A 26,554-nucleotide genomic window follows, 5' to 3' on the forward strand; every position below is an offset into this window, starting at 1 on the left:
TGTTTTATGTACTATAATATGTTTATTCTTTATTATATTTGTACACCCCACTAACTTTAGGACAAGTGGAAGATTGTTGAGATTGATGTCCTAAATCTCGTGGTTTCATAGTTTGTATGTTTATTTATACAAATAGATTATTTATTTAATAAAATAAAATGTTATTTTATTTAAAATTTAGTTGTATTAACCCAAAACCAATAAACTAAGCTCTTAGGTATTTAATGTAACTTAAATATGAATGTGGTGACATGCAAGTAGATTATGTTTAAGTAATAACCTGAAAGGTCTATAGTAGATGGATAAGACTTGGTATCTTATCTTCGTGACATTACGGATACGACCCACTTTGTAATTGTTGCAATTGTTGTAAAGTGTTTCAAATGATCTGATCCTAATCATTCATGTGGAGACATGTGATTGGAGGTATTCTGTACAAAGAGTTTATATAAGACCGAATCACGAAATGATTGGTCTCTCTTTATACCACCGTTACCTAAAGAGAATTACATTTCATTAGGATGACCATGGGTAGCTTGACCTTAATCCTGAATGAGTTATAAACTCCTGCCTATGAGGGCACTCTTTTGATCTGTATGAGTTATAAATTCCTACCTATAAGCCTACCATTTTGGGGATTCGTCCAAATGGGAAGCAAGGAACACAACTACACAAGAAGGAATTCACTACTTCTCGTTGCATAGGATAAATAGATAAATTGCTCCCTTAAGAACTAATTTCAGGTCTTGAACAATGAGACGCCTCACATTCTCACTAGCTAAAGATGGGTCTAGTTATAGTTGGAATATACTAATTGTTCATTAGACGTATCAGTAGTACTTAAAGAGTTAGATGTAATTACATGGGTAAAATAATAATTTTGATCCAGTTGTAATTATGAGCAATTTGTAAATGTTCAATTTACTATTGATTGGTTATATCTAATGGACATGGAAATATATCTATAATCCCAAGAGTGTAGCTATCGGTATTTAGTGGAATGATCGACAGTTAATGAATGTTGATTAATTTAATAAAAATTTTAATTAATTAATCTCATATCATTGAATCTTCTAATCTATAGGTCCATAAGGTCCTCTTACTAGCTCAATAAGGGTTAATGAGAATCATTAACTTTGGATTAATTTGAATTTTTCAAATTAATTAAAGGGAGTTAATTGTATGAGATACAATTAATATAATATATTTTGATACATTATAATATAAAGTTTAATGAGAGAAATAAATAATTGAATATGATCAAATATAAACTATAGATTCAAATTAATATGAATATGATTCAAATTAATACTATAGGTTATATGAGAGAACATAGACTAAGTTATATTATATGCGATAAAATATAAACTATAGGTTATATATTAAATTAAATATAATATATAATTTAATTTGATTATGTTAAATTACTTAAATGTAATAAGAATTGAAATAGGAAATAACTCCCTTGGGTGTTATTTCATGTTCTGATGGGGTTATGTGATAACTCCCTCACATCTCTTATATGTCTTATCCATAGGAGTTGGGCAAAAGTTGTTCAATATACGTGAAAAACTTTAGAATCCCTCTGGAGAAAATCTCTCCTCTCTCTATAAAAAATCTTTCAAGAAAGTTCCCTTCTCTTTCACCAAAACTAAGAAGGCAAGCCTGCACACTTTGCCTTTAGTTCTCACCTTAAGGATCAAGGAAGATTTTTGGTGGTGTTCATCTTGTTGTACATTATTGAGTTCATGGGAGATTTTTTGTTCATGATCTCGCCAGAGAGTAAATTCGTGAAGAAAATTTTCTACAAGCTTATGCGTTACCATCCCTTTCCTCTTTATCTTTTTAGTAGAAAGTATACTTTAGGTTTTAATGTTTTATCGTTTTTTTTTTCTCTGTTCTTAACGAGTTCCAAATTAAAATTCATTGACACAAGCAATCACTCACTTCCGCATCAAGAATTCGTTTCCTTCATGTTAGAACAGTGATATTGGCTATATATACTTGTTTAACACCCTGAATTTTGCTCTTTAGGCTGTTTAGAAGTTGTCTAAGATTTTGTGTCTGTGTGTACTTATCTATATTTTTTTCTTTTTGGTAAATTTCCAATTATATGTGGGGATATTTTCCATTTTTCGCTATTCTACTTAAGCATAAGAAATCTTTGTATTAGGGTTGCCACATATATTATTTCAGAGATCATTGGTTGAGTTTAACATAATTCGTTTTTTATTGTGTTGAATTGAAGAAGAAGGACTTGTTCTTTTCTTGTGGCAGCATGTTCTTCACATTGTTCTTACACCGAATGTTTCCATATTACAAAGTTTGTTCATGAAAGATCTCTTACCGAAGAGTTCCATGAGCATGTGCGGATCGCTCCGATCTCATCGTGACTGAAATACAACATTATACATTCATAGAACAGTTATGCAAACAAACAATAATTATCGACATGCTATGAACAAAAAAATAACAAGAGAAAGAGTGTCATACTAGTTGAAGAAGTTCTTCAAACTTCAACACTCAAAGTAGTGGAAAACCTCCATTCGATCTACCAACATCCAGCGGAAGCGTCGACTGCAGCAGCACGAACAACCGGGAACACGAACGCCGTGGGGACGACCCCACCAGTAAAGAGTCCCCGGTATTCTCGGAGTGAGAACTCAAAGCGTGGTCTTTGGTGAATTTGGTAGAGGAAGGAAGAAACACGAATCGTGTAGGCGATAAGCAAGTGGGAGGGAAAAAGACGTTATCGCATAGCAGAATGCTTATCATTTAGGAGAAGCTACACGATCATGTAGGTTTTACTAAACGATCGTTTAGGAAAAGGTATACGATCGTTTAGCAAAAACGGCACACTAAACGATCTTTACAGAAGCTATGTGATCGTGTAGGTGACAATGTGCGATCGTTTAGGCACAAGGCAACTATCGCATAGGCTCTTGATTCTTTAAGAGATCGTTTACAATACTACCAACGTGCTTTTGCGAATTATTTTGGACGATTGATCAAAATGAAAACTATTTTCATTTTAATTCATCGATTATAATAATCGACGTTGCCCCACTAACCCACGTCTGAACGTGGATTTTTTGATTAATTATCATATAATTAACCAACTAATTAATAATAAATATAATCATATTATATTTTTTAACCTATAGTTTGATATCACATATATACTATAGTATTTTCTCCTCTACTTGATATAAATCATATTTATATCTAATTTTCTCCAAAATAATGTATCTCATACATTTAGCCAATTATATCATATATAATTAATCAGTCCAATTATATCCTATATAATCAAACTTCCTCTTGTCAATTTGAACATTTCAAATTAGCCCAAACACTGGTTCTCGACTTTATCCAAGTTACCTAGGGGACCTAATGGACCTGTGGCTCGAAGCTCTAACGGTCCGTGAATAATTGACTAAACTTTTTAGCCACGAGATCCATCATCAGTTAACTATCAGGCATTCCACTAAAGACCAACAGCTGAACTCTTCTTACCATAGATATATTTCTGTGTCCATCAGATATAACCAATCATGAGTATGATGACCCTTCACAGATGCTCATAAGTACAGCTGGGCCAAATTACCATTTTGCCCCTGTAGTTAATCTCACTCTTTAAGTACCACCGATTCCTCCAATGAACAATACAACATAGTCCAACTATGTGTGAACACCTCTCGAACCAAGAGAAGGTGTGTGGTACCACATCGTTCAAGTCCCAGAATCAGCCCTTAAGGGAGCTATCTATCTACTTACCCCTGCCTCGGGGAAGGAGTGAATTCCATTGTGTGTAGCTGAGTTTCCAGCTCCCAAATGAGACGAATCACAAAAATGGTAGGTTTGAATCAACGACCTTGCCACTTGCACCCATACAAATCAAAGGACCGCCCTCAATAGCAAGAGATCACAACTCACTCAGGATTGAGGTCATGTTACCTATGGTCTTCCTAGTGAAGTGAAGTCTCTGTCATGAACGGTGTTATATAACGATACGTTAACACTTCATGGTGAGGTCTTATACAAATTATGTGTATAGGACGCCCCTGCTCGCATGTCCTCAACACGAATGATCAGGATCAGACCATCTGTGACAAGTCACAATACTTGTGACCATTCCACAAAGTGGGCCGCATCCGTAGTGTTACAAGGATAAGGTTTCCTTCCTATATCCATATACTACAGACCATTTTGGTTATCACTCAAGACATGATCCACTTGTATGTCACCACATACATGCTTGAGTCACATACAAATAACTAGAAATTTTATCTTTATTGGTTTGTGGTAAAGAAAATAAAACAAGTAACTGAGAAAAAATACAAGATGTGAAGTAAATATCATATATTAACAATACAAGCGTTCATACAAACTACAGGACACGAGACTTTAGGGAATCAATCCCAACAGTTCAGTCTTAAGGGGAGCCTAAGACAAAGCTGATCAAGTATGATTTCTAATCTTTAGGGTTCTTAAGACTTGGGGGAAGCCTAAGTTCTCATGTGAAGGGAGTTCACAAGTAGAAGTAAAGATATCTTTAAGTGAGAGAGAGTTTCACATGCATAGAGGGAGCCTAAGTATTACACACTAATATTCATATACTTAGAAGGAGCTTAAGATCGAGTGAGAGAGACTCTCATATCTAGGGAGAGTCTAAGTGATGAGCTAACTTGGGTTTTACATGTGTCATTACAATCTTCGCTATTTATAGATACGTACAGTGTTGTAATCGTTTGACTTTTATATATTAGTGGATTATCTTTCCTGGACACATTGTTCCCCTAACATAGGTGGTTGATAACTAAATTGGGTTACTAACTTCCATGTGTTTATGCTTGATTTACTATCTATTCCTTTCTTCTTGTCTCTAACTTTACTAGGACGTCTTGTATGATATCTGCATAGTGTGTAACTAAGAAGCACATATACTTCAATTGTGAAGAGAATCGATATCAAATACGTATCAGATATGGATACGTCCAGATATATGGCAGATACGTGTCTGATACGTGATTTGAAGTATCTTTTTTTTTTTTTAATTTTCTTCTAATTTTCAGATACATGTATCTGCTTCCAGATACGTGAAGGGGATATATTGTGTCTTTTTTTTTTTATCCAAATTTAAGTCCAACCACTTAAAAAGGCCAACCTACAACCTATTTTATTTAAAAATCTACTTAAATCAAGCAATCTAGAACAAAATAGATTAAAAGTGAAAAAGATAATAAAGAATAAAAACATAAAAAATTTTTTTTAAAAAAACTCGAAACATAATTAAATCTTCATTCTTCTCTTCTCTCTCACTATCTAAATCATGATTCACGGCCCCCTCCCCCCTCCCCCCTCCACCCTCCACCCTTCCCCTCATCTTCAACTTCATTCTTCAATATTTATCTTCTACTTCTTTTCTACCGTCTGCTCTAATCGCTCAACCATCATTTTACATTGCTATATTTTTTAAGTCTTCACTTTCTTCTTGAATCTACTTTAATCAAACTTGGAATGAGTATTATAACAATTAATTGGCTCATATATATAACGTATCTGTATCTTAGTTTTTTAGAAATTGGTGTATCGTCATATTGTATTGTATCTGTATCCTGTATATGCATCCGTGTCTTTGCTTCTTAGGTGTGTAAGGAACCACATTCCAAAATTTCATTTGAGTTTAATTGATAAACTTACAAGTATAACGTTCGAGCTTCAGGTAAATTGAAATTAATTATCTCAAATTATACTGAGTTTTATTTCCTATAATTTGGTTTTCGTAGCCATGAATTTCGAAAATTGAGAAGATAATTTATTTTATTTGGATTTTATTTGATTAAATATTTGAAAGAATTTGAAAAGGAGAAAGAGAAAATTTGAAATTTTAAGAAGGAGAAGGAGAAGGTTTGACTTTGACTGGGTAAGATTAAATGGAAAATTTTCTGATTATTACCATACTCCCTTTATTGATCCGTTTCCTTAAATCGGATCTCACTCTAATTTTAAAAGAATGTAGACGTGTGACGCATAATAAATGGATGGAGTATGAAAAGTTATCATACTTCCAGGAAATTTTCTACCTTTAAATATATGTGCATGTGAGAGAGTTAAGAAAAAATGGCTTAAATGGAAAATTTGAAGAATTTAATCCCTACATTTGATAACACTTTCATAAATAATCCTTACAATAGGAAAAATTTATGAGGATTTTATCAAACTATAGGAACTATTAATGAAATTTTATCAAACCATAGAGACAATTTTAACTTTTAAATCCTAGACTTCTCTAACTTTCTCAAGACCATACGGATCAAATTTGTAATTTAATAAAAAAAATAAATAAAAATAAATAAGCCATCGCTCATGCCTCCGACGTCAATCTCCACTAGCCACCTTTTTTTTTTTTTTTTCATCTCTCTCACAAACATATATATTTGTAAAGCTTATCTTAGATTTTTCTTCTCCTCCTTAAATTTCAAATCTTCCCCTCGGATGTTACAATAAACCTCACATGATATTTACAAAATAGAAGTGTGTAATGAAAGTCTATAGTTCAAATTGATACAATCCAAAGTGTAAATTGATATATTTCTTTAAATTTATAATAAAGTTTGAAATTTGTAGTGAGAAGTGTGTAATGGAAGTAATCTTGGACACACACTATATTAGAAAAAAAAGAAAAAAGAAAAAAAGTGGGGGAAGAGGAAACTAAAAAGGGATTCAATTAAAGATGCCTTTATTCATGCTGTGGGAATTAAAGCCAAGTAGATACCGCGATATTATAATAATTGTAAGCTGGATGCCTCAGTAGACTCTGCACAACCCAAGAAGGAAATGGAAATTAATTTAAAAAGAGAATGATAATCGAGAAAAGTGATGGTCTATTTGGTAGAAAATTAATTTTTCCTTTTTTTTCTTTTTAATATTTTTAGATTTATCGAGTTTAGCTATTTAGTAGATAACCTAAATTTTATTTTTAAAAAACTATTTTTGGATTCAATTATCCAAATCTACAAATTCTAGAAACAATAATTTTATGTTTTTATTATATCCAGATTTTGATTTTTAAATTTTAAAATGTAGAATTATATTAAATAAAGATAAAAATATTTAGAATTGTACTATATCATGTTATAAACTTAATTCACTATTTGAAGAGTATAATATGTATTATAATGTATTATAAACTATATAACATTACAAAATAATAATTATACACAAAATTAACATAAAACATGTTCATAAATAAATTAATAATAGTTTTTGTCAACTAATATTTAGCAGATAACTACTACAACTTTTGTGATTTATAAATATAATATCAATCACATTTAAAAAAATATTTAAATTAGAATCCAATTTCTAATTCTACTATTGAAAATATGAAATACAACTCTATTTTCGTTGAATCTTTTATTTTCAAATTTTCATTTTTAGATTCTCAAATAGGGCGATTGGGGCAATGAGTTAGTTATTATAGTTGGGTTATGATAATTTGTGTTTTGTGTATAGATTATTTTAGTTTGGATTATAATAAGATATGTTTAAGATATAAACTATTTTAGTTTGAGAAGAAAATAGTAAATAATAAAAAAATAATGAGTATAAAATAGTAAAAACGGTAGTGAATAATAAATACGGTAGCAAATAAGGGTTTTGAAATATTGATAACTGTAGCTAATTTGAGGTTTTGAAATAGTTTTTTACTATAGTAAGAGGAGGTGGTTATTATATTTTGATGATAATCTTGTCCCAAACGTTGTTGAGATATTTGGAGTTGTGCATGTTGTTTTTTTCATAATTTGGAGTAACCATTTTCATTAATAGAATTCAAATTCTCTACTTGAACTGCGTTAGTGAACTTGGAACCATAAAACATATAATTCAAATACTTATAACATACTTGCTGCAGTTGGTGTTGGGTCCGATCTTGAAAGGACTGGGGAGGCCACAGTCGGAGAAAAGTGAAGAAGCGGCGCGGAAGTTGATGCCAGCGGCGGAACTGACAATCGATTTCAAGCAGCTTCAAGCGACGCGGCGATCGGCTGGAGTGGAAGCATGGCTGTTGATGGACCTAATCCCAGTGCAACATACTGCTGGGACGGCTCCTCCTGATGTCGACAAATATTGGATGCAAGGCCTAAATGCGGAAGCCACTTGCCCACATGACAAAGCCGCTTCACCCACCACCATCTTCATCTTCATCTTCATCTCCATATCTCTCTGTGCATCAAACCCTCCTTGGTTGGGTGTTAATATAGCCTACCTCTTCTTGTATTGCATCCCATTTTCAAACCCATAATTTTCCCCATCACATCTCTACTCTCTTATGTCCTCACTCTCCCATTCCAAAACTTACACACATACATTTTTTTATTTTTTATGTTCATTTTTGTTTCTATACTATTGTTGATATCAAATTTTGAAAGAAAAAAAGGGGACAATTACAAATATAGACATTAGACCCAAAGTATTAACAAATACAATATAATGTAAAAAAATTATAAATATGACCAAATTTAAATAGTCTATCAAGGATAGACCGTATTATTGATAGGAGTCTATCAGTGATAAGTATCAACGATCGAAATCTATGACTAATAGACTTGGTTATATTTGTAATTTTTTTTAAATGATGTTATACACTTGGTAATTATTCCTAAAAATCCTACCAATTGCAATTACCCAGAAAAAAAACACTTGCAACAGTAAACATGTAATATGAGATCAAAGGACTTCAAAAATTGAAAATTATAGAATAGAGAAGAAGCCATAAATTTATGTTACCTCAAATGGAGATATAATGCTGTATTTAAAGGGTTGATCTAGGGTTCAATCTTAATCATATGAGTTTTTCCTAATTCGATAAGATTAAATCTTATCTTACCTCATATTACCTTATCTTATATATATATTTTTAAATTTTGACTTATTTCGTCAGGTTCAAATTCACCATAACAACTATCAATTTTAATTTATTTTGATCCATATACTTTCAATATAAAATAAAAACAAAAATGAAGAAACTAAATGGTACAAAAACCAAAATGAACATTAACAAAATAAGATCAAAATGGACAAAATTTAAAAGTAAATATATCATAATGAACGTGAACCAAAATAGTTAAAACTTAAAATTACATGAGTTAGAATTTAGAATTTTAATGGTTGTTTTTCATTTTTTGAAATTTTACTAAATGTAAAAATTGGATATCTTCTCAGGTTTTAGTAAATTTTACCATCTTTAACAAATCTACTTTCTTCCTATTATATTTTAAAAGTAGAAAGAGTGAAAACCTAACAGGATAATTATTTTAAATCATAAAGTCGATGAGAATATTAAAAAACATGATAAATATTAGATATTGATAAACATCTATCAATTATACTGTCTATCACTAATAGATTGGAAAATTTGGATACATTAAAAAATATTTTTCAACATTTTTTTTATATATAAAAACTGCCGCTCTTTAAATATATAAACATAAAACTTGATATTCATCAAATAAATAAACGTAAAACTAAAAAATTATTAAAATAATAAAGAATTAAATACTAAATTTGGGCATTTTGTGTGTCTAACCTAGATACACATAATTACCACAATATTAAATTGAAAATGTCAAATTCAAGTTGAGGTAATCTTCTCAAATTTCTAACTAAATTTGATAGGGTAAAGAGAAACCGTCATTTATATCTCAATTGAAAAAAATCTAAAGTAAAAATTAGAAATGAAACATACATGTATTCAAATGTAAGTTTAAAAATAAAATCTATTAAATTGTGATGTGGGAATCGAATTTTCTTTTTGTTAATGCGTTGTGTCTTTTCACAATCCATATTTTGTTGTGTTTTTGGAAGAAAAAGAAAAAAAGCTTTATTTTTATATATAGTTTCAAAAATGTTTATAATTTTACCAATTTTTTTAAAAAATCTCTAATTGAGTATTTAATGCCATTAATTGGCTTCCACAAAACATATGACATGTGGTTGGGTAAGAGTGGTACGCCACCTCTTGACTATCTAATTCAAGGGATTTATATCTATTTAGTGGACATCTGAGGTCAACCATAAACGTCTGACTCTACTCATCAATGTTTCCCACGGCTACTAATCTAGTATTTGTTTAATGACTAAAGTTGACTTTAGGTATCTATTACTAATTAGTAATTTAAATTGGTATAATCATAGTCAAATTTAATGATAGATCAAATCAATCATAATGAGCTCAACCACAAATGTAATTAGATCATTTTTTATTTCATTTACCTAAAATTAAGAATTTTGTCAAATTTACTATTATCGGTATAATTATTTTTACTCCAAATTTATTCTCAATATGTGTGTAGATTTATTCACTTAAGCAATATGTAAGTACTGGTGAATGTATGAAGGGGTTAGGGCACCCCTCAAATAAAATAAAAATAGAAAATAATTTTTAAAAATTATATTATTCCTAAAATCTAGGTAGGGGATAATATAAATAAAAACTAAAAATAATTTTTACTCAACTAACAAGGAAAGAGTGGAGATAGAATTTTTGCCATCCATATCTCTTCATACTTTAAAGTGATTTTTATTTTTCTAAAATCAATTTTGTTTATTCGCCAAACATAACTATTTATGCGTGAAGTGATTTTGTGGCAATAACAAAAGTGATTTTGATGATGCCAAAATCAATCTAAACATATCCTAATTCAATGAGTTTGTTATAGGTTGACACTATTTTCTTAATTCAACCTTTCATCTATCAAAAATTTTACTTAATGTTTTACTAATTAGATTGCTTTCAAATTTCATGTTCAATTTTTATATTTGAAAAGAATTTTATGTCCAAGTATTTATATTTTAAAATCAATGAGGCTTACATCCCATCACATTTCATATTTAGTATAACTATATAAAACTTATATACGATTTTAACTATTATCTCTTTCATTACTTTTATATTTTACATTTATTAAATACTCAATTAGAGATTTTTAAATCATATATATGAGATATACAAGTAGATCAGGAGGAATACCTGATCTTGGTGACACTACGGATACGGCTCGCTTTGTAGAGGTTTACAAGTGTTGTGAACTACTACAGATAGTAGATCCTGACCATTCATGTGGAGACATGCGAGCGGGATGTCCTATACAAAGATTTTGTATAAGATCGGATCACGCTATGATTTGTCTCTGTATATAACGTCGTTGATATTGGAGACTGACATCTCACCTAAACGACCATAGGTGACATGACCTCAATTTCGAATATTTTGGGAACTCCTACCTTTGAGGTGGTCCTTTGATTAGTATGGGTGAGAGTAACCTGATTGCCAACTCAACATACCTACCTTTTTTGGGACTTACTGATGTGGGAATTGGGAACCCAGTTACACAAGACAGAATTCACTCCTTCCCCGAAGTAGGGATAAGTAGATAGATTGCTCCCTTAAGGGCTGATTCCATGGCTTGAACATTATGGCCACAACTTTTCTTTGGAAGAGAGGACTCAGTCATAGTAGGACTATGATTTCTGTTCATTAGAGAGATCGGTCGTACTTGAGGAGTTAGATGTAACTACAAGGGCATAACAGTTATTGGCCGAGCTGTACTTACGAGCGATTTGTGAGGTATTATCGCACTGTTGATTGGTTGATATGGACACATAATATATCTATAGTAAGGAGAGTTCAGCTGTTAGTCTTTAGTGGAGTGTCTGACAATTAACGGATGGTGGATCCATGATTAAAGAGTTTAGTTAGTTATTCACGTACCGTTGGAGCTTCGAGCTATAGATCCATAAAGTCCCATTGGTAGCTCAATAGATTCAAGTTGAGAATAAGTTCTTGGTGTTGATTTGAAATGTTCGAATTGACAAGAGGTATTTCAATTATATATGATAAGATCGGAGTGATGTATGAGATACATCTAGTGGAGGATCAATATAAATGAGATTTACATTAAGTACCATGAAATAGAAAAAGAGCTATGGTTTATATCCTTCATGAGATGAAATATTAAAACTATAGGTTATAAATATAGTATGGTAAGTTGGTTATCATATATATTTATAATAATATTAATTATTGGATAATTATCTCTTTTTCTCTAATAACCAATTGAGTGGGAGGTTATTGGTGATTTCATGGTAATTGTGAGATAAAAGGAAAAATATTTTCCTAAATTTAGAAGTTTGGTGATTTGAGATTGTCATTTTCGAAAATTACTTACTGTGGCTGTCAAGTAAATGAGATTACTAAACGACAACTGAAGAGAGACTAGACGATCGTGGAGTGACTCTACACGATAGTTACTCAACTGGCCAATAACTAAACAATCGCGGAGCTTTTGCTAAGCGATTACGGAGCTTCTTCTAAATGATTGGGCATCGTCTATACGATAGACCTTGTCATCTCTCACTTACTCAATCGTTTATACGATTGTTCCTCCGATCTCGGCCTCTAACCAAGTCTACTTAGAGCCCACACTTCTGGATTCTCACATCGAGAATACCAAGTAGCCATTGTGATGGTGTTGTACTCAACTCAACATTGTTCGAGGTTTTTGGAGGCTGTTCGCTGTGTTCGTGGTCTTGGAGTTCGTTGTGTTCATGGCTAGTGTGATCGTGCTGTGTTCGTGCAATCGTAGTGTTCGTGCAGTCGTAGTGTTTGAGCGTTCGGGTTTGTAGTCTTGCTGATTGTTCGAGCGTTTGTGATCAAGGAAGATTGAAGATGATTCTTCAAAGGTATGTGTATTATTTCCTTTGATCGTATAGTAAAGCATGCTGTAATTTCGTATTGTGCATGACCTATATGTTTCCGTTTCTTGATTGTAATTGTTAATCTTCATATAGGAATGAAATTTTGAACGATCATTCCGCTGCTCATGGAAATCCTCATGTCTGATTTCCTTCAAATATATCACTGCATTTAAAATTATATTTATTTGGAGGTAAAATTACAAGTTAAATCCCAAAGATTTGAAAGTGACTAATAAATTTAAAAAACTTTTAAATAGAACTCTAATAAATCTTTTTAAAATGTTTAATAGATCAATAAACCTTCAATTTTATATCTAAAAAATTTGAAAAAAAATATATCAAGTTAAAAATTAACAATTTTTATCGGACAACAAAACTATTTGTGCCTATGAACCTTAAATATTCAATTTTATAAATAATAGATACATCAATCTTAAAAAGATGCCCAATATGTACCATTCAACAAAAGATTAAATTTAGTATCTAATACACTATTTAGTTTTTAACTTTTTCATATATGTTGAAGTGTAAATTTTTCAGCCAATCACAAGTTGCCACTTCATTACCTAAATTAACAACACAATCCCAAATCATCAAATTTAGGACCAATTAGGAGTTGACATGTGTCCAAGATTGAAGTTGAAGACGAATTCCGATGGCGACACATGTTTTCATCTCAAGCGTTGGATTGAGTAAAATTAATTTCGCCCAATTTGATATTATAATTTGGGCTTTTAGTCCAGTTACACCAAAAAATGGGCTTAATTTGGTCCAAATGTCAAAGTAGGCCAATTAATTGGTCCTAAAGACCAGACCTATAGACCAACCAAGCTCAAGCCCACGAGACCCACTAGAGAACTCTATTAGCTCTCCTTCTTTGTAGGGGTCAGCAATTTTACATTCCAGAGAGCCTAGAGAGACTTGACCAACATGCAGAAGATTCTAGACTCCTGAAGCCCCCACAATCCTTGAATACACAAGCCCTTTGAAGGTATAAAGACTGTTAGAGATTGAACCACAACACATAAAATCAACATCTACATCAATACCAACTCAAGTTCAACACCACGAATTAAGTTTCTCTAGATGCCTTGTGCAAACAGTATATATTAGGAATCTATTAGACACAAAAATTGAGAATTTAGGATCTATTAGACTTTTTTTACAAAAAAAAAAGGTTTAGCGATTATATACAAATATGAATGTGCAAATCTAATTGAGATGTTCGAGTTCATCTATTGGGGAGTGGGTAGAGTTTGATTATACTCGTTTTGCTTGTTTTACTGTTGAACTTGGAGTTTTTGTGTGTTTATGGATGTTTATGTAGTTTGAACGTGTTGTTGGTTGAACGTGTTGTTGGGGGGGGGGGGGTGTTCATACGGTTATAATTGTTCTTGTTTATAAAAGATTATGACATTTGAATATTTTTTTTAATGTAGGATGTTGTTCCGAGATGAGGTTGGACGATTGTTCAAGATACTGTGTTCCAGACGTTGTTTTCTTTTTTGTATTTATTGACGTTGTTTTCATTTTATTTCTTCCATGTATTTATGAACACAAATTCTTTTATTTAGTATCGACTTTGTTTTATTGTAAGATCTTGTAACTTTTCATTTATTTATTATAGTATGGACTTCATTTTGTTTGTTTTATTTATTATGTAAATCTCTTTGAGTTAGTTAATGATACTTTACAGGTTATTCAGATCAAATTTAAAAAAATTACAAATTACAAATTAAAAAAAATAAAAAGTCAATATTCAACCAATGAAGGAACTCCCCACGCATTTTTTAGCACGTCAAGAATTCTCCTAACTCTTGACGAATAAAATAGGTCATCGGAAGTTCTAGAACTCCCGATGCATTGAAGAGCACATCGAGAGTTCTAGGAACTCTCGACAATGTATTCTAGCCGTCAGGAGTTCTTGGAACTCCCGATACGCTCTTTTATGCATCGGGAGTTCTAGGAATAACTCCTGACGGTCCCTTTCTTGCATTGGGAGGTCCTTCCCTGACGTATTTTCCCGACCAAACTCCCGATGATCTGTTTTTCGTCGGGAGATCCATCTTTCGGCACGTTTTCCACCATTTTCCGACGATTTGGAACGTCGGGAGAAGTGCGATTCTTGTAGTGTCCCTTGTTACCTATTTTTTTGTTCAAATAAAAAAAATACAAAAATGGATCCAGAATTCATGTATTATATTTCTATTTTTATATAAATTTGTGACCCTAATAACACTATATTCCTTACTACATATAAGTATACATCGCCTTTCCCGCATGAATTTAGTGGCAAAGACTTTACGGGTCTTTGGGGTTGTAATTTGGAAATTAAAGGAAAAAAAAAATACATTTCATGGGGTAAATGAAAAATTTCAATGTTCAAATGTATAATTAAAACCTTCTCCATATAATTAATATTATTATAAATATAAATGATAACCAACTTATCATACTATATTTATAACCTATAGTTTTAATATTTCATCTCATGAAATATATAAACCATAGTTCTTTTTCTATTCCATAGTACTTAATGTAAATCTCATTTACATCAATCCTCCACTAGATGTATCTTATACATCATACAAATTATATCATATATAATCAAAATACCTCTTGTTAATTTGAACATTTCAAATCAACACCAAGAATTGATCCTCAACTGAATCCATTGAGCTACCAAGGGGACCTTGTGGACCTGTAGCTCGAGGCTCCAACGGTACGTGAATAACTGACTAAACTCTTTAGTCACGAGATCCACTATCCGTTAACTGACAAGCACTCCACTAAAGACCGATAACTAAACTCTTCTTACCACAGATATATTATGTGTCCATCTTAACCTATGAGCAATGCGACAACCCTTCACAGATCGCTCATAAGTACAGTTGGACCAATAATCGTTATACCCTTGTAGTTACATATGTCTCCTTAAGTACCACTGATCTTTCTAATGAACATAAATCCTAGTCCTACTATGACTGAGTCTTCTCTTCCAAAGAGAAGCTGTGGCCACTATGTTCAAACCCCAAAATCAGCCCTTAAGGGAGCAATCTCTCTACTTATCCCTGCTTCGGAAAAGGAGTGAATTCCATATTGTCGATTGAGTTCCCAGCTCCCAGATCAGATAAGTCCCCAAAAAGGTAGGCATGATGAGTTGGCAATCTGACCACTTTCACCCATACTAATCAAAAGACCGCCCTCAAAGGCAGGAGTTCCCAAAACACTCAGGATTGAGGTCGTGTCACCTATGGTCGTTTAGGAGGGATGCAAGTCTCTAGTATCAACGGCGTTATATACAGAGTCTAATCATCTCGTGGTCCAGGTCTTATACGAACTCTTTGTATAGGACACCCTCGCTCACACGTCTCCACATGAATGATCAGGATTAACCATCTGTAGTAGTTTACAACACTTGCAAATTTCTATAAAGCGGGTCGTAACCGTAGTGTCACTAGGATCAGGTATCCCACCTTCATCCTTATACTACATACCTATTGGGCATCGTCCTATACAATAGATCTTGACATCTCCCACTTGCTCAATCTTTTACACGATTGTTCTCCTTTGGTCTCATCCTCTAACCAAGTCCACACAGAGCCCACACTCTGGATTCTCACACCAAGAATACCAAGGTAACCTTTTTTGTGATGTTATACTCAACTCAGCACTAGTCGAGATTCTATGGAGGCCGTTCGTGGAGTTCGGGTGTTCGTGATCTTGGAGATTACGATGTTCGAGTTGGCTGTGATCGTGCAGTGAAGCGGTCGAAGTGTTTGAGCATTCGTGTTGACATCTTGCTATGATCGAGTGTTCGTGATCAAGGGCATTAAAGATAAGTCTTCAAAGGTATGTTAATTTTGTCTCTTGATCTGTAGAAAAGCATGCTGTAATTCCGTTTTATGCATGACCCTATGTTTCCATTTCTGGTACTGTAATTATGTTGTTTATATACGATTGAAATTTGGAACGATCATTCTACTGCTCATGAAAACCTTCATGTCCGATTTCCTTCATGATTACCATTGATAATAATGTCAGACCCATTATTCTTCATGTGGGAACCTTAGCATAATTTCTAGATTTTGCCCTTACACATTATCAATACTTCGTTCATACAGTTTTGGTTGCATTTAATTTGGTATCAGTGGGTATATAAATGGCCATATACCATTATTGGTATGTTGATATCTAATAACTTGTAGAAATACAAGTTATTGTAGCCTTTTGCATAGAATAATGAGGGTAGATAAGCAAAATTTGGGTTAATTATACTAAGAATTCATGTTAAATAATATACTTGCGCCGAAATACACTAAAAAATCTCCGTTGATCGCATATCATGAGTTAAATTGCAATAGAGTATATATTTTGCAGTTGATCGTAGGATCTGTCCACATGCGTCGAGCTTCTATCCGATGAACAAATATTTGATCACATACTTCAGGATCACTGACCCAATGCCAGTAGATCTTTTGCCATAGTTTCATATTGTTAACCATGATAGCAATGTTGACATTTTTACCTACCACGTCAGATATGACAATTAATCAGAGAGGGAATCTCAATGATTGTCAGTGCATGTCTCTATAAATAAAGCCTTGACCCAGGAAGAAAGGGTTCAAGAAGTCGAGATTTTACTCGAGAACACTCTCAGGCACGATACTTGCACCACAAGCAAGGAGTGAAACATAGAGTATTTTTTAGAACTTCCACTTCCAAACTCCACCCTGACATATCACCGAAACTTCACTGGAGCAAGAGCTTGAGAGGGCCTTCACTACTCCATACTACCATTTTGTCACCAGTAGCTTTGACATTACATTTGTTGGAAGTAAGAAATTGCTTAAAACCGCCCTTTCCTTTACTCTCTTCTTCTCTGTTATTATTGTATTGCATTTGAGATGTTAAAAAATAGCAACTAATCTCAATAGGGTAAGGGAGGATTTTAATGCTATGAGCTAAGTGGAGTCTTTAAGAGTTAATCCTATTTGCTTAGTATATGACTATTTAAATGCTTGCCTATGATCACTCATTGAGCCAAGTAGCTATAACCAACTGCCCGAGGGGGTAAGTAGTTGTGGATTTCACTAAGCACAATAGGAAGTATTTCTAGAGATGAAAAAAACCTTATGCTCAATGCAACATCATTCATGCGTCATAGAGATATGACAAATATGGTTGGCCGCGAGAGGTATGCGATGAATGAATATTGCGAGCCTGGATTATCCATGAAGTTAAATTTAGAAAATAGGCAAAACTTCCCCCAAACCATACTTCTCCATACAATTTTTTTTTTACACAAGTTAAAGTTGTTACCTATCTAAGTTTTCTCATAATTAAGCTCGAAGTATTCATTGCCTCTTTAGATAATTTCATCACATAATTTATTTAATTGCATGATTTTTTACTCTACAACAATTACATTAGTCCTTACTGCTTACATGTTTCTTTCCAACCATTCGTAGTTATAAATCCCTGAGTTCGACCTTGGCTCACACCAAGAAACTTGTAGTTTGTTTATACTTTGCAAACTATAAGAAACTTGTGATCAGTGCATGATTACAACTTCGCGTGTAGTAAGTTCAACGCATAGTCATTCTAGCATAGTTTATGTTAATCACATCGAAAGCAACAATATCGATATCGATGATACCAATGCATATTACGATATATGTATCAATATGCTGAACAAACATTATGGATATAGATTATATCGACCCCGATACAAATATCGATCTATATTTTTAAAGTAGTCAAAAAAAGATCGGGCATTCAAAATACTAAAACACAATTGTTTGGTCAGTTTGGTAATTTTTTTCTAAATATCAAGACCACTATAGTAACCACACATGTTTTTTTCAATTACAAGTGTCAATGAAAATCAAATTACGATTGCAAATAACCTATGCAAAATGAGATCAAAGTAATCAAATTTCATTTGCGATTGAGATCATTACAATTGATACATGAAGGAAAACCTATTACGATTTGACTAATTTTGATTATGGATCCATAAACTTGACCTAATTAACTTAAATATCAAAGACAAAAAGTGCATTTTACCCTTTAAAATATGATTATGGAGTAAAATCTAAAAATTAATTTTAATAGTAATGAAAAATTAGAGCAAACTTGATTAATTTTGATTATTTTGATAGTTTTAAATTAATTTATAGACATTAACAACAATAACAATTAAAAGTGAGTATATAGTGAAAAGTCAAGGTAATTAAAAGTCTAAATGTTGAAATGTTAGGGGTTGTTTGGTTTAAGATTCTATATATACTCTCGAATTAATAATGTCTAGTAAGATGCTTGAGAATGAATAATTACCGTGTTTGGTTGTGTGTGTGGAAATATTATCAGAATTTCTTATATTTAAACAAGCAATTATTATTATTATCATTATCATTATTGTTATTGCAGTTTAACTGCAAAAATAACTATGTAAGTTTAATACATTGATTATCAATTAAATTTTTTATATTTAACATTTATATTATCACCTTTTTAACGAAAATAATATTAGTAATTAATTTAAATATCTATTTTCTTTTCTTCTTTTTCTATACTAATGTTAATTAAAGAGTTAATTAATTAATTAATTACTGTTAATTATAAGTCATTTGTATATACAAAAGAAGTTGATAAAACTATTGATTTTAAAATTAAACAATGTTTTTAGTTAAAGAATAACTATAACAATAAATTAAAAAGAAGTACAAGTTTACAAGATTATTTAATTAAAAAAAATCAACATATTTTATTATTTTTTAATTAATTAATATTTTTAAAAGACCAATTAAGAATTTTAATAAATAATTTATGATGTTATAAAATATATGGCCAATAAAAAGAGATTTAAGCAAAATATCATTATGTTTATTCATATTATTCATAATAATAGAATGAATTATTATATTAGCATGGTTATGAATAAAATTAATTATATATGTCAGTTACAAATTTAATTTAAATATATTTATAATAATTAAATAAATTATACAATATCAACTATCAAGAAAGAAAAAAAAAAACAAATGAAAAGTTAAAAAGTAATAGAGAGAAAAATCATTGGAATTGGAGAAAACTTACCTTTTTTTATGGTTATGAAAAACCTCTATAGATAGGAATATGAAATATCTTGGAATAAGATATTATCATTCCTATAATTGAAAAACTTGTAACAAACATGGTGATAAAATATTATTTCTCATTCTCACCTCTTATTCTATGAACCAAACGGGCTATTAAAGAACAAATGAAAAGAAGACTCAAAACTGAAGAGTAATTTAGGGAGTAAAATTGTAGCATTTTAAAACTGAATGAAACAGAAACTAGGCACAGACTTAGAATAAAAAATGTAATTTTCTCTACTCTTTATTTTTCTTTCCATTATTGTTCAAACACGGATACGGCTACACCGATACGGATACGATTGGATACGGTGATTCGTCAATTTCTAAAAAACTAAGATACGGATACGTTGAAGGATACGTCATTTTTATATATTATTTTAATATACATTTCTAAAAAACGAGGATATTGATATATTGAAGGTACATTTTCTCTTACTTAGAAAAATAAATTGCCTAGATTTAGATTGAAAAAGATTAGATGAGTTGTTTGTCTTTTTTCTTTAAAATAAGTAAGTATAAAAATAGATACATCAAATCCCTCGTCAGATACATATCTAAAAAATATCTGAAAATATCGATATCTGATACGTATTTGATACGAATTCTTTGTTTCATATAAAATATCTGTGCTTCATAGGCTTCATCGCTTCCCTCTCTTGCAATTATTCACATTGCTCATATTCTAAGTCAAAAAAGAGAGAGAGAAAAGTTCATTACAAGGACTCGAATCTTTAGCTCTTCAAAGACAGAATTTCTCATTGAGTTCATACAAAGCTAATGATTCTAAAAGCTTTACAGATATAAAACAGAATATTTCATTGCATTTCTTCACTAGAAAATCATTACGGTGAAGAAAGAAAGAATAAAAAGTCACATCAAAGAGCACCCACTTTTGCTATAAAAGGCTCCTTCTATGGACATGAATTATATGAGGAGATTTGAAGCTACTTTAGAAGCTTGAAAATGGCACAGATTGCTAAGATATCAAAGCAAGTGCAGCTCAAGTCTTCTGGTCACAAGTTCTATGAGTTTTTCAAGAACAATATGGACTATATCTTTGTGCAAATGTTTCCTGAAATTTACCAGAGTGGTAAGGTTGTGGAAGGAAATGGTTTTTCTCATGGAAGCGTCATCCACTTAAAATATAATGCAGGTGAGGATTTGTATCAACCATCCTTTCAAACTTTTTCGATTTTGGTTCCTACTACTTTCGGATATTCTATTTTAATGTCTGAACTTTCAAACAGATAAACAAAATGGTATAACTTTAAGCGGTTTTTACAATAATTAATATAGTTTACGATATATTTTCGCCTTTTTTTATTCTAAGGTTCAACAAATATGGGAAGGATCAAACTTTTCAACCTTAATGAAGTTATAAATGTCTTAACTATTGAACTACGCATATTTCTATTGACCATATTCCCCAACCATAAACCGCTTGTATCCCTACAAATTTAAACAAATACATTTTTTTGTTAAATATTATAAAAAAATATAAATTTAAATGAAGATTTTAGGTGTTTTAAATTTTTGTTTAAAAATTTTTGAGGAAAGATCTTAGGTGCTTTGAATAAAATGTTTAAATCTTCATCACTACATTGTTGAACAGAAAAGGGAAGGAGGGAGGGAGGTGGGAGAGAGATACTATCCTATTTATAAATCATTGTTTTACACTTACATCCACTAAATATTTGGGTTCTAAGAGAAGTCATAAATGGTTGGTATTGATAATATATTAATAAATATAAACAAGTATATATCTGTCATAAATGGTTGGTGTTGATAATATATTAATAAATATAAACAAGTATATATCAATAACCTTTGAATAATTTAACTCTTCACATTTCTTAATAGATTATGGGTATATTTGAAATAACTTCTTATTTAGCACTCTTTTTTTTAAAAAAAATCAATAAAAATATATTTTTATATGAAAAATAGTTTTAAATGAAAAAATTGTTGAAAATATAGCAAAATATCGCAGATTATAGACATTGATAAACATCCATCAATGTCTATCAATAATAAATGATAGTAGTCTATCAATATTTATCGCTGCTAGATAATGATATTTTGATATATTTTTCTATATTTGAAAATATATATTTTTTTTTTTATACCTTACCATTTTTTTAATCAAGGTTTCAAATAACATTTTTCTTTAGTTGCACTACATCAAAAGTGATTATATTTAATTATAAATATACTTTTCTTACTACATATTTAAAATTGTTTTCAATCAATCATTAAAAGTAATTTTAGACAATCTATTTCTCAAGAGTATCTTTAAAACAACGCTTTAAAATTAATAAAAAAAAAAAAATAATCTTAAAGTGCTTTTATTTATCAAGAATATGTTCAAAAGAAAAAAAAAAATCTTGATCACATCTAAAATCATTCAAAAGCTATATTACACCCACTCCAAATTATTAATTTTTCCAAAATGTGCTTATAAGAAAAATTAAGGGCCTCTATGCATATGGAATATGAAAAATAGAAATTTAAAAATAAAAGATTCAATAAAACATAGTTGCATTTCATATATTTTTTTTATATCTTTGGTAGCAAATTGGTTTAGAAATTAAATTTTAAATGTGATTGGCACCATATTTATAAATCATAAAATTAGTTGTAATAAATATGTAAGTTGAATATAAATTATTAGTTAATTTATGACCATATTTTATTTAAAATATTTTGAATATTTATTATTTGGTAATACTACATAATTTATAATACATTACATAATACATATTTTAATTTAAAAAATGAATTGAGTTTATAACATGATATACTGTACTTCTAAAAATTTTAGCTCTATTTAATATAATTTAATATTATAAAATTTAAAATTTAAAATCTGGAATAACGAAATCATAAAAATAACATTTTTATAATTTTCACTATTTAGATCACAAAATCTAAAAATAATTTTTCAAAATAGAATCCAGATTGTCTAACAAACACATATTTACTAAATTTAATGAATCTAAAAACATAAAATAGATTCCAGATTACCAACCAAACGAATCCTAAGGCTTTTAAAAATATATTTATTTTTTATATAAAAAATAAAAAACACTATTAAAAACAATAACTAAAGGACTCAAGATTTACCCAACGTCCACAACATCATATTCTTGCGCATTGATATTAATATATCATATGCCTTAACAAGTTAAGCTATGTTTAATTTAAGCGTGTTGGATTTTATATATCAATTATATATACACCTTTATAACTGAATTTCAATCCAAAGCTCTTAGGATCTCTTTTGTTTTATGGTGGAAATTACATAGGGAAGCCAGAAGAGGTAAAAGAGAGGATAGCTATTGATGATGCTAACAAATCAATAACTTTTGAGTGCCTTGAAGGAGATTTATTCAGAGATTTTGAATTGATGAAATTGAAAATTCAAGTTTTTGAGAATGGTAGCAATGGAAGCTCAGTTAATTGGTCTGTAGAATTTGTGAAGGCAAATGAAGATGTGGCTACACCACATCACTATCTCCTATGTTTAAGTAAAGTTAGCAAAGGCCTTGATGATTATCTTTGCAATAACTGAGCTAAAAACCATCCAACTTGGCTTGGTTATTGAAATATGATCTAAATAAATTACCTCCTTATCTCTATTGTTATTGTTATCATATGTGTACTTTGAAGCTTAAGTTGGAAGAAATAATAATGGTGATGGTGCCATATTCTACTTTTTTTTTTTTCTTTGTTAGATATTTCTTTAATTTATTAAAGTAATAAAATGTGATCTAGAAAATTAGGTACATCTAGATGCATTTAAAGGAAGATAAATATATAATTTAGTTCCTAGTATGTATGTATTAGTATCTACCTCTATATCTACATATATATGGTGAAAATACTATTTTGGTATTTGTATTTCGAAATTTCTTCAATGAGTTTCTATACTTTCAAATGTTCAATTTTAGCTCTTATATTTAATATATATATATATATATATATATATCTTAAATTTAGTCCCTCTTGGTTGTTTCTGGTTGATTTTTTCAAATATTTTTTTATGGATTGTTTTCAAATATAGGAAAATGAATCAAAATATTTACAAATATAGCAAAATTTCACTATTTATCTGCAATAGACCGCGATATGCTACTAACTATGTCTATCTGTGTCGTGATATTTTGCTAATACTTGTAAATATTTTCAACAGTTTTGTTGTTTAAAATAAATTTTCTTTTTTATTTATTAACATTTTTACTCTAAATTTTGAAGACATATTCACACATTATATTACTTTACATAAAAATTATTATAATTATTATTTAGTAAATGTTTATAAGAATTAACTTTGATGGACTAAATTTAAAATTTAGTCAAAGTACAAGGACTAAAATTGAATAAACCTCAAAGTAAGGGACCAAAATATGATTTTAACTTCCTTTTGTTTTCAAATTTGAATTCTCAGTTACATATTAAAAAATGTTTACAAAAAATTATTGTTTTTATTATTATTATTAACTAGAATTTGACTAATAAATCAAACGTTTAATTAGAAAAGATGGATGAGAGGACTTGCACGTTATAATCATATGTGTACCCCCACCTCAACCTAGTTATTTACATGCTTGTCAATATTATTTACTTCATTATTATTCTTTGTTATTTATAATCTCCCCAATAGAATATACCTTGCAACTTGATTTTATGTGACCACATAATTTGTTCTTGCATCTTTTTAGTTCCTAATCATTGATTTTTTGCATCTTTTTTGTTCCTATCTTTGTTCGTTTCATGAACAAAAAATTGGCAAGTTGTCTTACACTTTATTGTGGAAGTGGTAAACTAGCTTGTCCTTTTTAGGGTTACGAATTCACAATGATTTCTTTTCCATTTTAGTAAGAGAGTTTTTTATTGGTCCAAAAAGGGAGAAACACAAGCTATTAGTTAAATGAAGCTATTATATAGAAAAAGGGAGAAACACAAGCTATTAGTTAAATGAAGCTATTATATAGAGGATTGAAGAGAATCCACAAAACAATGACATGAATAAAGTAGATAGTGAAAATTGTTATGAGTGTGTGTGCATCATAGATCATTCAACAAACCATAATCTAAGTCTTTGTTGAAGTATAGGAGAGGTCTAGTCGACGATTATAATATATTTACATTTTAAAATTTGTATCTAATAGATATGAGATATTTAGTATTTTTTAAATAATAAATTTGTTATATATAAAATTAAATTTGTGTCTTATTATTATATATGAAATCAAAAGTTTAATGACTTATTAGATATAAAATAAAAAATTTAGAAACATATTTGACATGCTTTAAAGTTTAAGGACCTATTAAAAAATTTATAATAACTTTAGTAACCCTATATTTTGATACAACCTTAAAGTTGAGGAGACACTTAAAAAATAAATAATTTCTTTGGTAGTTTCTCTATCCATATTAATAGGCGAAAATATCATTAATAATGTGTAAAATTAGTTCATCCACTTATATTGAAAAAATTGTATAGTTTTATGAAACTGTGTGCTTATGGCTTGAATACATAGTTAATTTTATTTACCCTAGGAGTAGTTGATAATTAAAATCTAGTTTTCTTGCATTATTTCCATACTTGAAACAAGTAGAACCATAAAAATTAAGAAAAAAGGATTGAATCGAGGTAATCCCTAAATTCCTCATTTTTTTGAATCTTGTGGTTGTTACACTCCTCCTAGATTATCTATTTAATCTGGAAGGAGATGTGAAGATAGCAAATACCAACCCTTTTGTGGTATTTATTGTCCACCTGGTTTTATTTATCCAACAACTCTTTGAAGTCATGTAAGCCAACTAGATATAACCCAAACCTTACATTAGTGAACTATGTAAGAAAAACCAATCATGTGGTGTGGCAGATCTCGACTTCGTGTGGCACTCGGAACTCTTTTCGCTATCCAGGGAGAATAAAAACGAAAAGAAAAAATGAGCTAGGAAGCTCATTGAGTAGTGATTTAATATGAACACAGTGTGTTTTTTTGAAAAAATTTTAGGAAATCATTTATAAATGATAATAAAATAATAACAAGGTATTAAAACATTTCCATGCACAACCACATTATAACAATCTTAAGGTATGTCAAAATAATAAAATAGCATGATCATACATTTTCCTCAAAGTAAATCCAAAATGAAATCCACTTGAATACCACACCAAACACTGTACCCAATACAATCTGTCTTATGTGCACATGTCAATAATTTCTAGCCAGACGTACTCGAGACGTACTGACAATAACCAAGGTACATAATCTAGTGGTTTGAAATCCATTTCCATCAAATCCACTATAAATATTGGTTTTAAACATAATCAAATCAAATCCATAGATTCCAATCCACATATTATTTCCATAGAAATCATATAAAAATAGTCAATAAAATCCTACATAAACATACTTCCTTGCAAACCATAGATAAAACATATTTATCTAAATCCAGGTGTTCAAACCAATAGAAAAACATATAAAACTGATCATACTAAATTTTCACAAATAATACTTAGTAAAATACCATATATAAAAAATATAATCAAAACATTTTAAAATAAACCACTCACAGCCACTGCTGAGAGTTTTTCTGTCTCCAAGTCTTCCTAGACTTTACTTGGACCCCTA

At 30.4% G+C, this 26,554-nt stretch overlaps 1 protein-coding gene and 1 pseudogene across 2 annotated transcripts; one reads left to right on the plus strand and one right to left on the minus strand.

Moving 5' to 3' along the window:
• Positions 1-7,890: 7,890 nt before the first annotated feature.
• On the minus strand, positions 7,891-8,388 carry LOC150038501 (non-specific lipid-transfer protein 1 pseudogene; annotated as a pseudogene). The gene has a single exon (XR_016529453.1). The product of XR_016529453.1 is annotated as a non-specific lipid-transfer protein 1 pseudogene (transcript).
• A 12,418-nt stretch (positions 8,389-20,806) lies between these two features.
• On the plus strand, positions 20,807-23,623 carry LOC120082583 (kirola-like). The gene is made up of 2 exons (XM_039037825.2): positions 20,807-21,060; positions 23,213-23,623. The coding sequence occupies exons 1-2, from the start codon at positions 20,871-20,873 to the stop codon at positions 23,476-23,478; spliced, it is 456 nt and encodes a 151-aa protein (XP_038893753.1). The 5' UTR covers positions 20,807-20,870; the 3' UTR covers positions 23,479-23,623.
• Positions 23,624-26,554: the final 2,931 nt, after the last annotated feature.

This window comes from Benincasa hispida, chromosome 1, assembly GCF_027475165.1.
Source record: "Benincasa hispida cultivar pf3 chromosome 1, pf3_genome.v1.1, whole genome shotgun sequence".
NCBI lineage: Eukaryota > Viridiplantae > Streptophyta > Magnoliopsida > Cucurbitales > Cucurbitaceae > Benincasa > Benincasa hispida.